The sequence below is a fragment of the Rhinopithecus roxellana genome, chromosome 5 (assembly GCF_007565055.1).
Source record: "Rhinopithecus roxellana isolate Shanxi Qingling chromosome 5, ASM756505v1, whole genome shotgun sequence".
NCBI classification, from domain to species: Eukaryota; Metazoa; Chordata; class Mammalia; order Primates; family Cercopithecidae; genus Rhinopithecus; species Rhinopithecus roxellana.
Window position 1 is genome coordinate 46,300,135 of NC_044553.1, and position 15,377 is coordinate 46,315,511.

The window sequence follows — 15,377 nt, forward strand, 5'->3', positions numbered from 1 at the left end:
TTCACACTCCATATAAATCATTCTTCCAGTGTCTTTTAAATGCAGCCAAAAGACTGACCAAAGTGACATTGGCAAATAATAGGAAACTTCTCATTATATCAGCATAGACACATCCAATAAGGAGATTGCCTGTTCTTCCTTCTCTCTACCTAGAGGGTATCTAGGTTTTACTTTGGATCTGAGAAAAGTAAGGAGAAATTCTGAGCTGCTTAATGCAAAAGTATGAACAGATCTACTGTGTTCTGGTGGATTCCCTCGATGACAGAGAATCTGTGAAAGTGAGGAAATGGGCTGGGCACGGTGGCTCACGCCTGTAATTGCAGCATTTTGGGAGGCTGAGGCGGGAGGATCACCTGAGGTCAGGAGTTCGAGACCAGCCTGGCCAACATGGTGAAACCCTGTCTCTACTAAAAATACAAAAAATTAGCTGGGCATGGTGGTACATGCCTGTAATCCTAGCTACTTGGGAGGCTGAGGCAGGAGAATTGGTTGAACCCGGGAGGCGGAAGTTGCATTGAGCTGAGATCGCGCCATTGCACTCCAGCCTGGGGGACAGAGCGAGACTCAGTCTCAAAAAAATTAAAAAAGAGAAAAAAGTGAGGAAATAGCATGTTAGTTTACACTGTTTTATAATTGAAAGAATTTGCTATTATTTTGGCATCAAATTGAATTTCCCATAAATTTTTGCATAAGTGCCACTGTTATAATTGTTTTCATGTAGGTCCTCTGTGTCTCTTGTTTAATTTCATACTAGATATTAAATCTTCTCATTCCTATTGTAAGTAGTGTTTTTTTTTTGTTATTTTGTAGTAGTTTCTAACTAGCTACTGTTTGTGTAAAGTCATTGATTTTCTGGGTGTTACTTATTTTTGGTAAATATATAAGTAACTGGCCTGTCTTACTGTTGCCAGTGGTTTTCTACTGTTGAGCTCATTTGTCAGTGTCATCTGCCAGTAATGAAAAAAATTACCTTCTTTTAAATATTTATGCCCATTCTCTTGTTTAAATGACTTGACTAGCCTTTCCAGAACAATGTTTTATAACAGTGAATACCTTTTTTTCTTCCGGATTTTAATGAGAATGCCTAGTGTTTCACTACTTTTTTTTTTTTTTTCAAGACAGAGTCTCGCTCTGTCGCCCAGGCTGGAGTGCAGTGGCGCGATCTCGGCTCACTGCAAGCTCTGCCTGCCGGGTTTATGCCGTTCTCCTGCCTCAGCCTCCCAAGTAGCTGGAACTACAGGCGCCCGCCACCTCACCCGGCTAGTTTTTTTGTATTTTTTTTTTTTAGTAGAGACGGGGTTTCGCCGTGTTAGCCAGGATGGTCTTGATCTCCTGACCTCGTGATCCGCCCGTCTCGGCCTCCCAAAGTGCTGGGATTACAGGCTTGAGCCACCGCGCCCGGCCGTGTTTCAGTATTAATACGTCAGGTTTTTTTGCCCCGAATTATATATGCCGAACAAACCATGTCTGTGAGCTGAATCCTGCCAGTTTTCTAGTTTAAAGATTTACTTTATAACTTTGAGCCTTGAGACCTTAAGGGACATGAAGAGTGATCTTAATAGACTTTCTGGAAGATGCAACCACTTTCCTATTTAATATTTCCTATGCCCCAAGAAGTAACATGTAGATCAGTTTACCAATAATATACAGGAAAAAGATCTTTTGGCTCCTTACTGTTCTTTTCTATGGTCAGTTTCTGTGTTTTAAGGACCTGATCATCCCCAGTTATATGGTAAACATCTTGTGGCTCCAGAATACCTGAAAAAGGAAATTGGACAATAGTAAATGTTCAAGAAATCTTAGGTATTGTTTTCCTAATTTAGTTACTACTATTCTCATTCTGCGTATTTTCTTTTCTATCTCAGCTATTGGTGTCACCATATTCTCAGTTACCTAAGCTAGAAATATAGCAGTTGTGTTTCCTTCCTTCCTTTTACCCATTCTTTTTACAGATTAAGGCAATTTAAAAAAATGCTAATTGAGTGCCTACTATGTGCCAGTCAACTGTTTTCATTGCTGGAGATCTGCCTAGATGAGATTTCCACTTCCTTGGAACTTACATTCTTTTGAGACGCTTTGTGTAATAAATAGGCTAACAAGATCTTTTCAGTTAGTAGCAAGTACTTTATGAAAGACAGAATATGAGTTTGAGTGATGAGGAAGAGAGGGTGATTTTTTAAATGAAGTGTGTTTTAGTTCAGATTCTCTGAGAAGCAGATGCCAACATAGGATTAAATATTCTTCTTTTACATATTTATGCCCATTCTCTTGAGTGACTTTACTAGCCTTTCCAGGATAGTGTTTTGTAACAATATGTCTTTTGAATTATTTTGGTGGTAAAATGTACATAACATAAAATTATCATTTTTAAGTTTATAATTTGGCATTAAGTACGTTGACATTGTTATGCAACATTTCTATCCATTTTCACAACTTTTTATCTTCCCTGACTGAAACTCTGTAACCACTAAACACTAACTCATTTTCTCCCCCTCCCTCAGGCCCTCACAACCACCATTTTATTTTCTGTCTATGAATTTGATTACTCTGGGTAATTCATATAAGTGGAATCATACAATATTTGTCTTATTGTGTCTTCTTATTTCACTTAGCATAATGTCTTCAAGATTCATCCATGTTGTAATGCGTCAGGGTTTCCTTTTTAAGGCTGAATACTATTTCATTGTACATGTATATCACATTTGTTTATCTTTTCATCACTTCAGTGGACACTTGGAATGCTTCCACCTTTTGGTTTTTGCAAATAATGCTGTTATGATCCGCCCTCCTCGGCCTCCCAAAGTGCTGGGATGACAGGCATGAGGCACTACACCCAGCCAGAAATCAAGTTTATCTTACAGTTTCATAGCAGTTATCCTGAGTATAACTTTCTCCTATGTACTAGGAAAGGTAGTAAGTTTATCAAGGGTCACACTCTTCTTTTCATAATTGAGTACATTGTTAGGTTGTGTACTCCTAGCAGAAATCTCTTGAGAAATTTTAGTATGAGTTAATGCACTTAAGGGTCCAGAGTGATACTTTTGAGGGAAAATATGTTTCTTGCTAATGAAATTTTGACTATTTAGATATGTAACAAAACATTATTGTCTGTATTATCTAGATATGAGTAGTAGTAGTTATAGGTAGCAGAAGAGAATATTCTGTCAGGCATTTGGTTTAATACACTTACGCTGGCACATAGAAAAATAAATAAGATAATTAAAAATTTAATACACACCCCAAGTGATATCCCTGTAGTACAAGTATTATTTTTTTCACTTAATTATATGAAAAAGATAGTTAAATGGTGGACATATTTCTAGTTGATTTTCTGATAATCTCTAAAACTGTTGTAGAAAAATGCCAAGTCATCTATGGCTTTTTTTTTCTTTTGAGACGGAATTTCGCTCTTGTTACCCAGGCAGGAGTGCAATGGCATGATCTTGGCTCACTGCAACCTCTACCTTGCAGGTTCAAGCAATTCTTCTGCCTCAGCCTCCTGAGTAGCTGGGATTACAGGCATGTGCCAACACGCCTGGTTAACTTTGCATTTTTGATAGAGACGGGTTTTTTCCATGTTGGTCAGGCTGGTCTCGAACTCCCAACCTCAGGTGATCCGCCTGCCTCGGCCTCCCAAAGCGCTGGGATTATAGGTGTGAGCCACTGTGCCTGGCCGGCTTTTTAAATTTCTTTTAAAAATCTTGTTTCTTTAGAGTCATGTAAGCAATCATTACATTTTGATTTACAGTTGAAGCAAGTATTCATATTTATAATCGGTAGTGAAGCATCATACCAATAATAGTGTATCACAGTTTAGAAGTAGAGTTCCTCAGAGTTGTATGGGTAGTCTTCATGGGTTTGTCCTCCTTTTGCTCACGTAAACTTGTTCACATAAAATGTGAATCCCAACCCTAAATTTTAGTTTTGAAAGTTAGTATTTTTTTTTAGCTGTTGTATTTTCTTAGTGCAAGGTTTACCAATAGTGGTGTTTTCTACACTAGTATCAGGAGTAATTAGCGTGAAGTCATCATGACATAGTAATAAAATGATTGGATCGATGTACACAAAGAGGGACTAGTATTATGGTTTCACTATTAAAGTATTGTATAACAGGAAGCCATTTATAATGTCACCAAGGAGATATATCTTGTACACATTTGCCTCCTTTGTAAATTAGATCAGCCAATAATTTTTACAAAAATAAAAGACTAGAATACGGTTTTATCAAATAGCAAATCATTGAGAATATTATCTGTTATATTTGCCGCTTTTTAAGTTAAGTGCAATACTTGTGTCTCTTTTTGAACTTTCCTCTTCTCAGTTCAAAATACAGCCTGATACAATACAGCAATGGATTTTAGAAAAAAGCATTTAGAACATGATACAATACAGCGATGGATTTTAGAAAAAAAAAAAAAAAATAGTGTGAATTACTCCCTGGGTGGGAACCTCTTAGTTATATGGGATGCTAATTTTGCATTTAATGACTGCATGACATGGTAACTCAGAGAACAGTTACAGGCACACACCACAGCATACACCAAACCACTCCTCCTTGCTCCCCTCTGCTCTTTTCTCATTGGACAGACTAAATTGACCAAAAATCAGAGCAGATTTAACCATAAAGAGTTGATTGCGCTGTTTTGGCTTTGGGACATGAAATGATGGAAAAGAAATTGGGTTTAGTTAATTGTGCTATGAATCGCTTCTTTGTAAATTAATGTACATGGCTTCATGTTCTCAGAATTTGTCTGTTTTTTGGCAAATTTTCATTGCCTCTCATGATCTCCATTATGAACATGAGGACTTAGTAATTATGGATGAGGAGTCTAATTTTTAAATCTTCAGCCAGTAAAGACTCCAAGATCTCCTCCTCTGAAATCCACCAGAACATAACTGTGACATGGATTTCTGGAAGAACCGCAGCTGTTTCCAAGATACATCATGAGACTTCTGTTGCTGATGGAGTCTATATAGTTATCTGATGCCCAGAAATCTTGATACTTTTCCTCTTGACTTTTTCACTTTTTTTTAAACCTCTTGACTTTCTGGCAGGAGTTTTATTGGGATATAATTTCATTGGGTTTTTAGTATATTCACAGAGTTGCATAGCTGGCACCACAATCAATTGTAGAACATTTTCAGTTCACTAAAAAGAAAAGAAATTCTATACCTTTTTTTTTTCCTCCGGGAGACAGAGTCTTGCTCTGTCGCCCAGGCTGGAGTGCAATGGCGCGATCTCGGCTCTCTGCAACTTCTGCCTCCTGGATTCAAGCGATTCTCCTGCCTCAGCCTCCTGAGTAGCTGGAATTACAGGTGCCTGCCACCATGCCTGGTTGATTTTTGTATTTTTAGTTGAGACAGGGTTTCACCATGTTGGTCAGGCTGGTCTCAAACTCCTGACCTCAGGTAATCCACCTCAGCCTCCCAAAGTGCTGGGATTACAGGCGTGAGCCACTGCACCCGGCCCACCTTTTTTTTTTTTTTTTTTGAGACGAAGTTTCACTCTTGTTGCCCAGGCTGGAGTGCATTGGTGCGATATTGGCTCACTGCAACCTCTGCCTCCCTGGTTCAAGCAATTCTTCTGTCTTAGCCTCCTGAGTAGCTGGGATTACAGGTGCACACCACCACACCTGGCTAATTTTTTGTATTTTTAGTAGAGACAAGGTTTCACCGTGTTGGCCAGGCTGGTCTCGAACAGCTGACCTCACGTGATCTGCCCACCTTGGCCTCCCAAAGTGTAGGGATTACAGGTGTGAGCCAGCGTGCCTGGCCAGAAACTCCATACTTTTTGGCCATTATAGTCGAATCTTCCTATCATCCCCAGCCCTAGGTACCCACATTCTATCTCTGTAGATTTGCCTATTTCAGACATTCCATATAAAGGGAATCTTACATTATGTTATCTTTTTGACTGGTTTCTTTTACTTAGCATATTGTTCATCCGTGTTGTAGCTTGAATCAGTATGTAGTCCCTGCCCCCATCCAAGGGGAAATCATTCTGAGACCCCTAGTGGATGCCTGAAACCATATAGTGTTTTTTTTTCATACACCTACATGCCTATGATAAAGTTTAATGTATAAATTAGCCAGAATAAGAGACTAACAACAACAATAACATAGGACAATTCTAACAGTATACTGTAATAAAACTTACATGAAGTGGTCTCTCTCTCATACTGTGAGTAACTGAAGCTGTGGAAAGTTAAACTGGATAGTGATAGTGAGGGACTACCATACTTCATTTCTTTCTGTTGCTGAGTAATAATCTTTCATATGGATTTATTTATTCATCAGTTGATTGGCTTTTGTGTTCCCACTTTTTGGCTGTTATGACTAATGTTGCTGTTTATAAGTTTTTTAATGAATATATGTTTTCATTTCTATTGAGTACATACCTAGGAGTGGAAATGCTAGGTCATACAGCAATTCTGTGTTTAATTTTTTTTTTTCCTTGAGACAGAGTCTTGCTCTGTTGCCCAAGCTGGACTGCAGCAGTGCAGTCGCAGCTCACTGTAACCTCTGCCTCCCAGGTTCAAGCGATTCTCATGCCTCAGCCTCCCAAGTAGCTGGGATTATAGTCATGCGCAACTAGCCTGGCTAATTTTTGTATTCTTAGTAGAAATGGGGTTTTGCCATGTTGGCCAGGCAGGTCTTGAACTCCTGGCCTCCAGTGATCCACCTGCCTTGGCCTCCCAAGTGGTGGGATTACAGATATTTAAAGCATTTACATCAATGCAATGTACATATGAAAATAACTTAAAATTAGTAAATATCATGACAAAATAAAACATATTCATCAGAAAGGCAGTTACATGAGCCACCATGCCCAGCCTGTATTTAATTTTTGAGGATCTGCTAGACTGCTTCCCAAAGTAGCTTGTACCATTTTACATTTTCATCAGCAATGTAGGAGGGTTCCAATTTTTTTTTTTTTTTGCATCCTCTCTAACACTTAATACCTGTCTTCTTTATTATAGCCATCCTATTTGACCCCGTTCAACTCTTAGATCACATGTACCTGTGTTTTGTCATTGTGACTTCTGTTTTCTTGCCTTTAATTAAAATGATCCTTGTCTGACTGGCTACCTTCTATAATTTGCTCATTGCCATGCTCATGTTCACTCATCTTTGTGTTCCTGGTTTATCACTGATCCTGCTGAACTACAGATAGGGCTTGATGGCTGATCTTGGATACAGCACTGCCTGTTCTTGTAAATAAGAATAAAAGAAGATAGTGCTTTTGATAGCTTTTTGTAGGAATAGGCCATTCTATGCCTTAATTGTTGTCATTTGTTCTGATAATAAAGTTGTATACTACAGTAACATGGGAGACCTGTAAGATTATATATTTCTGTAACCCATTTGTAGAGAGGGAAAATACTTGCTTACAAAACAGCTGTTTTACTCGCTTTTTTAGGAACTGGTTTAAAAATGTATTTTATGGGCAAAGCAAATCTATGGTGTCAGAAGTTAGAATAGTGGTTAACAACTCGGTGAGTTGTAGTAATGGGAAGAGGATTTCTAGGGTGCTGGTTATGTTGTTTCTCTATCTGTTTGCCAGTTACATAGAGGTGTTCATTTTGTTAGCGTTCATTGATCTATAAACAATATATGTGTATGCTATACTTAATAAAAACTTGTTAAAAATATGTTAACAGTGTTTGCTCATGTTTTGCACCAGTAAAGCTCTTCATTTGTCACAGTAACTGCCTTTCTGTTGAATATGTTTCATTTTGTCATGATATTTACTAATTTTAAGTTATTTTCATATGTACATTGCATTGATGTAAATGCTTTAAATTCAGATCTCCTTTTGGCAGCTCGTAATTTAAGATGTTGAATGATTTAGATAGATAGCTGTACAAAGTTTGATTTTATATTCTGCTGTACTGTTTATTTAACTGAATAATCTTCAGCAGCCCACAGTCTTGGCTGTAATCTGTATCTAAAACTGAAATGCAGTAGTTGTGCCTACTGTCAGGAGAATTCAGATTCTCATTAGAGAATTAATAGAATGGTATGAAGGAAAAAAAACATAGAAAAGAGAAGCTTATATTCATTAGCTCATTATTATTAATATCAATCTAATGAAACCATCTAGATGTACAGAAATATTTAATAACCACTTAAAAATGTCATACCAGGAGTAAAACATGTTGAGTAGTCTTTTGAATTCGAATCTTTTTATCTATATTTCACTGAAATAGGTTTTGAAGTAATTGTTTGATTTGACCAAATATGTTGTGTTGCTGAAGGTAGTAAGATATGCAACAAGATCAGTTTTTGGTTAATAGAAGTTTTTAAGTAGGCTTATGCTCTGTATTTATTGTATTTCTAAAAATTGGGTGCATGAGTAGAATGACCAGAGAAAAATGTTTTATAAGAACACTAAAATAATTCATAATAGACATTTTGTGTACTGATGAGGAAAAGACAGTTCTGCCTTTATAAGGGATCTTCTTGGTGGAATTTGAGAACTCTTCAGTTAAATAGTATGATAAAACACATTAAAATTCTTTTAAATATCTAATTTTGTCTTCTAGGCTTTCCTTAAAGTTTCCCATGTCTCAATGGACTCCTGAATATAACGAGCTCTACACCTTAAAAGTGGATATGAAGAGTGAGATTCCTTCTGATGCACCAAAGACACAGGAGAGTCTGAAAGGGATCCTTTTGCATCCAGAGCCCATTGGGGCAGCCAAAAGTTTTCCTGCAGGAGTTGAGATGATTAATAGTAAAGTGGGGAATGAATTCTCTCACCTTTGTGATGATTCTCAAAAACAAGAGAAGGACATGAATGGTAACCAACAAGAACAAGAAAAAAGTGTCGTTGTGAGGAAAAAACGCAAAAGCCAGCAGGCTGGCCCTTCGTATGTGCAGAATTGTGTTAAAGAAAACCAGGGAATATTAGGACTGAGGCAACACCTAGGAACACCAAGTGATGAAGATAATGATTCCTCTTTTAGTGATTGTCTTTCTTCTCCTTCATCTAGTCTGCATTTTGGAGATTCTGATACTGTGACTTCAGATGAGGATAAAGAAGTCTCTGTAAGACATTCCCAGACCATTTTGAGTGCTAAAAGTAGAAGCCATAGTGCACGGTCTCATAAGTGGCCTCGGACTGAGACAGAATCTGTATCAGGATTGTTAATGAAAAGACCTTGTTTACATAGCAGTTCATTACGGAGACTTCCATGCAGAAAGAGATTTGTAAAAAATAATTCCTCACAGAGGACACAGAAACAAAAAGAGAGGATATTAATGCAGAGGAAGAAACGAGAAGTGTTAGCGCGAAGAAAATATGCCTTGCTACCTAGTTCTAGTAGTTCCAGTGAGAATGACCTCAGCAGCGAATCCTCTTCAAGCTCATCAACTGAAGGAGAAGAAGATTTGTTTGTTTCTGCCAGTGAAAACCACCAAAACAATCCAACTGTTCCCTCAGGTAAAAATGTTTAAGCTGAGTAAAACATGGAACCGATTGCGTTGTATATGTGCTTAATTTTTTGTTTGTGTCTTACTGATTTTATTTAAAATTACTATCAGGCTCTATTAACTTTTATTTTTAAGCCATATAAATTACCAATTGCAGTATTAAACCATGACTCCAATGCTAAGATAAAAACTAAAAAAATTTCTAGTGACAAAAATAAGTCAGAGTTTTTTGGGGAAATAGCCATTTATTCCTTTTTTTTTTTTTCCTGAAACAGTCTCACTCTGTCCCTCAGGCTGGAGTGCAGTGGCGCAATCTCAGCTCACTGCAACCTCTGCCTCCCGGGTTCAAGCAATTCTCTTGTCTCAGCCTCCCAGGTAGCCAGGATTACAGGCACCCACCACCATGCCCAGCTAATTTTTGTATTTTTAGTAGAGACAGGGTTTCACCATGTTGGCCAAGCTAGTCTTGAACTCCTGACCTCAAATTATCTGCCTGCCTTGGCCTCCCAAAATGATGGGACTAGAAGCATGAGCCACCACACCTGGCCTCATTTATTACATTTTATACATACTAGATTATATTTTATATGTGTTCTTAATTTATAGTACACATTTTTTCCTTGTGTTTCTTTAATATGCTTGACTTTTATTAATACTTTTTCAGCTGCCTGTATGATGGATTCACCCATAGTAAGAACAGTTCTAGTAACTAAAAGAGACTGGTTAATATTATTTTTTCTTTTTTTTTTTGAGTCAGCATCTGGCTTTGTTGCTCAGGCTGGAGTACAGTGATGCAATCTTGGTTCACTGCAGCCTTCACCTCCTGGGCTCAAGCCGTCCTCCCACCTCAGCCTCTCAAGTAGCTGGGACTATAGGCACACACCACCACACCTGGCTTATTTTTGTATTTTTTGTAGAGATGGGTTTTGTCAAGTTGCTCAGGCTGGTCTTGAACTCCTTAGCTCAGGCAATCCACCTGCATTGGCCTCTCAATATTTTTTCTTTAAGTGCTGTATTCTTGTTGTTTGCTGTTATCATGTTCTTTATAGCTGAAAAATAATTTCAAGTATTTGAGTAGTAACTTTTATTCTAATACTAGAACCCAGAGACTTTTAGTACTAACAGTGCATACAATACATCAATTAAAATTGGATAGGGACTGTTTCCTGTCAGTGCTCTTGCGCATATGTGCTCTTGCTCATGTGCACCGACACTCTCTCACACACACACACAGTAAATGTGATATGTAAGTAGAATAAGTGTATTTGCAGACAGTCCTGAAATGTATGTTCCATATATACAGACCATCCTAAGATAATGCATCACTTTTACAGTTGTGATTTAAAGGGAGCTGTTGAAGTGAGCATTGAAGAGCTGTCTGAAGTGAGGGAAAAGATTAATTTCTTGTGAAATTAGGGAGTAGGGCAGTGGGCTTAGGGAGAGCTTTCTAAAGGGTTAGCTAGGTCATGGTTTCTAATACTAACATAAGCTTTCTCAGTTTTACCTTATGTCTTGCCTGTTAAGGTCAGGGCTTGCTAGTCTACTTTTGGATGTGCCATTTCTTCTTCTCATTTATGAGTCCCTTCCTTTTCCACAAATTTCTTTCCTTTTTCATTTTCATTTTTCTATTTTTGCCGGAACCCTAAAACCAGTAACCTTGTTCTTAATCTTAGGCTTGGCCATGTTCAGATCAGTTTTAACCTACACAAATACTTTTTTGAGAAGAGTTCATTTTGATCATGTACAGCCAGCTGAGAAGAGTGTAGAATAACCATTCCCAGAGGTTTCCTGAAAATAAGGGAAATGAGGGGTTGTCTTGCTTAATTGTCACTTTTTCCTCAGGTGGTCAGAATGTGCATGTACTGGTTTTGGGAGCGAGAACAGCAGAGCTCAATTTGTGCTTGAAGTTAGTGAGACTGGATGGTTGATATGGAGAAGTTCTAAGGAGCTGTTGTTTATAGGGGAATGAGAATATAGTAATTGAATGTCATTATCAGTGCCAGGGGTTCATATAGTCTCAAGTATTAAAGAGAAGTCCAAACTTAATGCATTTAAAAATCTTATTTAATAATTATTGTAGCAAGTTTTTTTTTTTACTGCCTTTCTTGGAAGGATTACATTATTTTAATTACATTATTTTCAGATGTTACCCTCAAACATTAGAAACAAATCCAAAATGTTGAAACCAAGAACACCCAATGTTTTCTGGTTTCTAGACAAGTGATTTCTTTAAACTAGTTTTTTAAAAAATAATGATTTAATAACAATCACACGATATGAAATTTTAAAAGTATCTAGTAAGTTTAAAATAGAAGATAAAAAGTTATCTCTTCTTCATATCCTCCAGTCTTACTATTACCCAGAAGTAATCACTATTAGTAGTTTCTTATCTCCCTTAGAAAATGTGAAAGCCTATTCAAGGATAAATAATGTGGCTCTTTTTATATCACCATGTATAGTTATCTCATTCTTTTTGACATTTGCATAGTATTCCCTTTGTATGACTGTTCCATAATGTATTTAATCAGCTTTTGTCAGTGAATATTTGCTGCATTGAGCAAACTTGTGCTTGCATTTTGTACACCTGTGTATCTTAAGGAATAATTTCTAAAAGTGTTTCAGAGGGTATATGCATTGAAAGTGTTGTTAGCTATTTTTACCAGAATGCCCTCCAAGAAGTTTGCATTGAATTCCTCGATGCTAATATCATGATGGTAATAAAAATACCTAACACTGATTGAGTGCTAACTCTGTGCTAGTAGTGTTCTATTTTATGTGTATTCTCATTGAATCCTTCCAGTACTCATATGAGATGGATTCTATTATCATCACACTCATATTACAGATGAAACATTTGGAAAATCAGTTTGGAATGAGTTTTTTTAAAACTGTTTTCAGAATAGTTAAACTGAAATATTAATGGGACTTAACTCTATTGTCAAGAAATCTCAGCTCTTTCAAATAATTAACTTCCTTAGATTTTTAGGAGATAGACTATTTCCTAGTCGTATTTTGAGTGATTCAAATAAAGTGATTTGGCAAAAAGTCTTAGGTAATTCAAATGGTAGAACTAGAACTTGAACTCAGGCTTTCTGGATAGAGTTGGAATGTCTGAACTTTTAATTTGACTTACTTACTAAATGTTGATATGATTTGTATGGATGATTGGGTAATAGTTAGTCTGGAGCTTCTGGGACAACTTTTTCTTACAATGTGCATTTATTAATCCATTCTCACACTGCTAATAAAGACATACCCTAGACTGGGTAATTTATAAAGGAAAGGGGTTTAATTGGGTAATTTATAAAGGAAAGGGGTTCCACATGGCTGGGGAGGCCTCACAATTATGGCAGAAGGTGAATGAGGAGCAAAGTCACGTCTTACATGGCAGCAGGCAAGAGAGAGCTTGTGCAGGGGAACTCCCATTTATAAAACCATCAGATCTCATGAGACTTACTCACTACGATGAGAACATGGTATGTGGAAAATTGCCTACCTGAATTATGTCCACCTGGCCTCGTCCATGACACATGGGGATTATTACAAGTCAGGGTGAGATTTGGGTAGGGATACAGCCAGACCATATCATTCTGCCCCGGCCCCTCCCAAATCCCATGTCCTCACATTTCAAAACCAATCATGCCTTCCTAACAGTCCCCTAAAGTCTTAACTCATTTCAGTATTAACTCAGAAGTCCACAGTCCAAAGTCTCATCTGAGACAAGGCAAGTCCCTTCTGCCTATGAGCCTGTAAAATTAGAAGCAAGTTAGTTCCTAGATACAATGAGGGTATAGGCATTGAGTAGTTATACCTGTTAACATTTAGTTCCACATAACTTACGCAAATTTCTGTAGCTGGCTTGAATTTCTCCCCCAGAAAATGGGTTTTTCTTTTTTATCGCATTGTCAGGCTGCAAATTTTGCAAATTTTTATGCTCTTCTTCCTCTTGAATGCTTTGCTCTTAGAAATTACTTCTGCCAGATACCCTAAATCATCTCTTTCAAGTTCAAGGATTCCACAGACCTCTAAGGCAGAGGCAAAATGCTGCCAGTCTCTTTGCATAGCAAGAGTGACCCATTTATTCCAGTTCCCAAGAAGTTCCTTGTCTTCATCTGAGGCTACCTCAGCCTGGACTTTATTGTCCGTATCACTATCAGCATTTTGGTCAAAGCCATTCAACAAGTCTCTAGGAAGTTCTGAACTTTCCTACATCTTCTATCTTCTTTGGAGCTCTCCAAACTTTTCCAAACTCTGCCAGTTACCCAGTTCCAAAGTTGCTTCCACATTTTCATATATCTTTACAGCAGTGCTCCACTCTGTTAGTACCAATTTACTGTATTAGTTCATTCTTATGTTGCTAATAAAGACATACCGGAGACTGGGTAATTTGTTGTTATTTATTATTTTTTTGAGACGGTCTTACTCTGTGGCCCAGGCTAGAGTGCAGTGGTGTTATCTGGGTTCACTGTAACCTCCGCCTCTTGGGTTAAAGTGACTTTCCTGCCTCAGCCTCCTGAGTAGCTGGGATGACAGGCCTGCGCCACTACGCCTGGCTAATTTTTGTATTTTTAGTAGAGACTGGGTTTCACCATGATGGCTGGGCTGGTCTCGAACTCCTGGCCTCAAGAGATCCACCGCCCACCTCGGCCTCCCAAAAAACTGGGATTACAGGTGTGAGCCACCACACCTGGCCAAGACTGTGTGATTTATAAAGGAAAGAGGTTTAATTGACTCACAGTTCCACATGGCGGGGCAGGCCTCACAATCATGGCAGAAGGTGAATGAGGAGCAAAGTCACATTTTACATGGCAGCAGGTGAGAGAGAGCTTGTGCAGGGGAACTCGCATTTATAAAATCATCAGATCTCATGAGACTTGTTCACTACCATGAGAACATGGTATGTGGGAAAATTGCCCCCACGATTCAGTTTTCTCCACCTGGCCCCACCCTTGGCATGTGGGCATTATTATAGTTCAAGGTGAGATTTGGGTGGGGACACAGCCAAACCATATTGGTGCATCAATATTTATTGGCTATTGGGAAATAAGCTGATGGAAGAATGTTCTACATTTTAAGTATTTTGTAATATCTTAAAACATTCCAAGACACAACAGTTGTATATAATTAACTGACTTTACATCATCAGTTTATTTGTGGTTCTTTTTGGTTTGGTTTTGTTTGCTTTTTGAGACAGAGCCTTGTCTGTTGCCCAGGTTGGAGTGCAGTGGCACAATTACGACTTGCTGCAGCCTCAGCCTCCCTGGGCTCAGGCGATGCTCCCACCTCAGCCTCCTTAGTAGCTGGGACAGCAGCAGGTGTGTGCAACCACACATGACTAATTTTTTTTTTTTTTTTTTTTTTTTTTTTTTTTTTTTTTTTTTTTTTTTGTAGAGACAGGGTTTTGTCATGTTGCCCAGGCTGATCTCGAACTCCTGGGCTTAAGTGATCTGCCTGCCTCGGCCTCCCAAAGTGCTGGATTATAGGTGTGAGCCACTGCACATAACCAGTTTATTGGTTATAGTCAACAGATTTCTGGAAAATATTTGCTTCTTGCTGTCCCATTATTAATTGGCTTTTAACTTTAACTCTTTACTTTTTATTATTTTAACTTTATTTCTATACGTAACTTTTTTTATAGAAAGCCGAAGTGATGTGTTACTTGGGCTGTTAGCAAGCCTGTTGGGCATTGAGTTTTTCCCAGTTGCCAGTGAGGCTGATAATTTATACATTCTGTTTTGTTCCTATAATATTTGTCAAGAACTCCAGATATTTAAAATAACCTAACAGAAGCTAGGTTTGAGAATGGGTGTTAATTTTAGTAATGTATTTCTAGGATCTATTCAGAGAACCTTACTGGAAGTAATTAACATTTAATAGCACTAAAACCTTGGGTTTCCCAATTAATTGTGGATATGAGGACTTCCTGATACTTTATTAACTTT

The 15,377-nt window shown here is 37.9% G+C and overlaps 1 protein-coding gene across 9 annotated transcripts in view; it reads left to right on the forward strand.

Moving 5' to 3' along the window:
- Positions 1-15,377, forward strand: part of RNF111 (ring finger protein 111) — a 118,781-nt gene that overhangs the window by 40,845 nt on the left and 62,559 nt on the right. For all 9 annotated transcript variants that reach the window (XM_030930928.1, XM_030930924.1, XM_030930929.1 and 6 more), the window contains one exon: positions 8,547-9,445. In XM_030930928.1, the coding sequence (XP_030786788.1) occupies positions 8,566-9,445 (880 nt within the window). In that variant the 5' untranslated portion in view covers positions 8,547-8,565. The remainder of the gene's footprint in view (positions 1-8,546; positions 9,446-15,377) is intronic.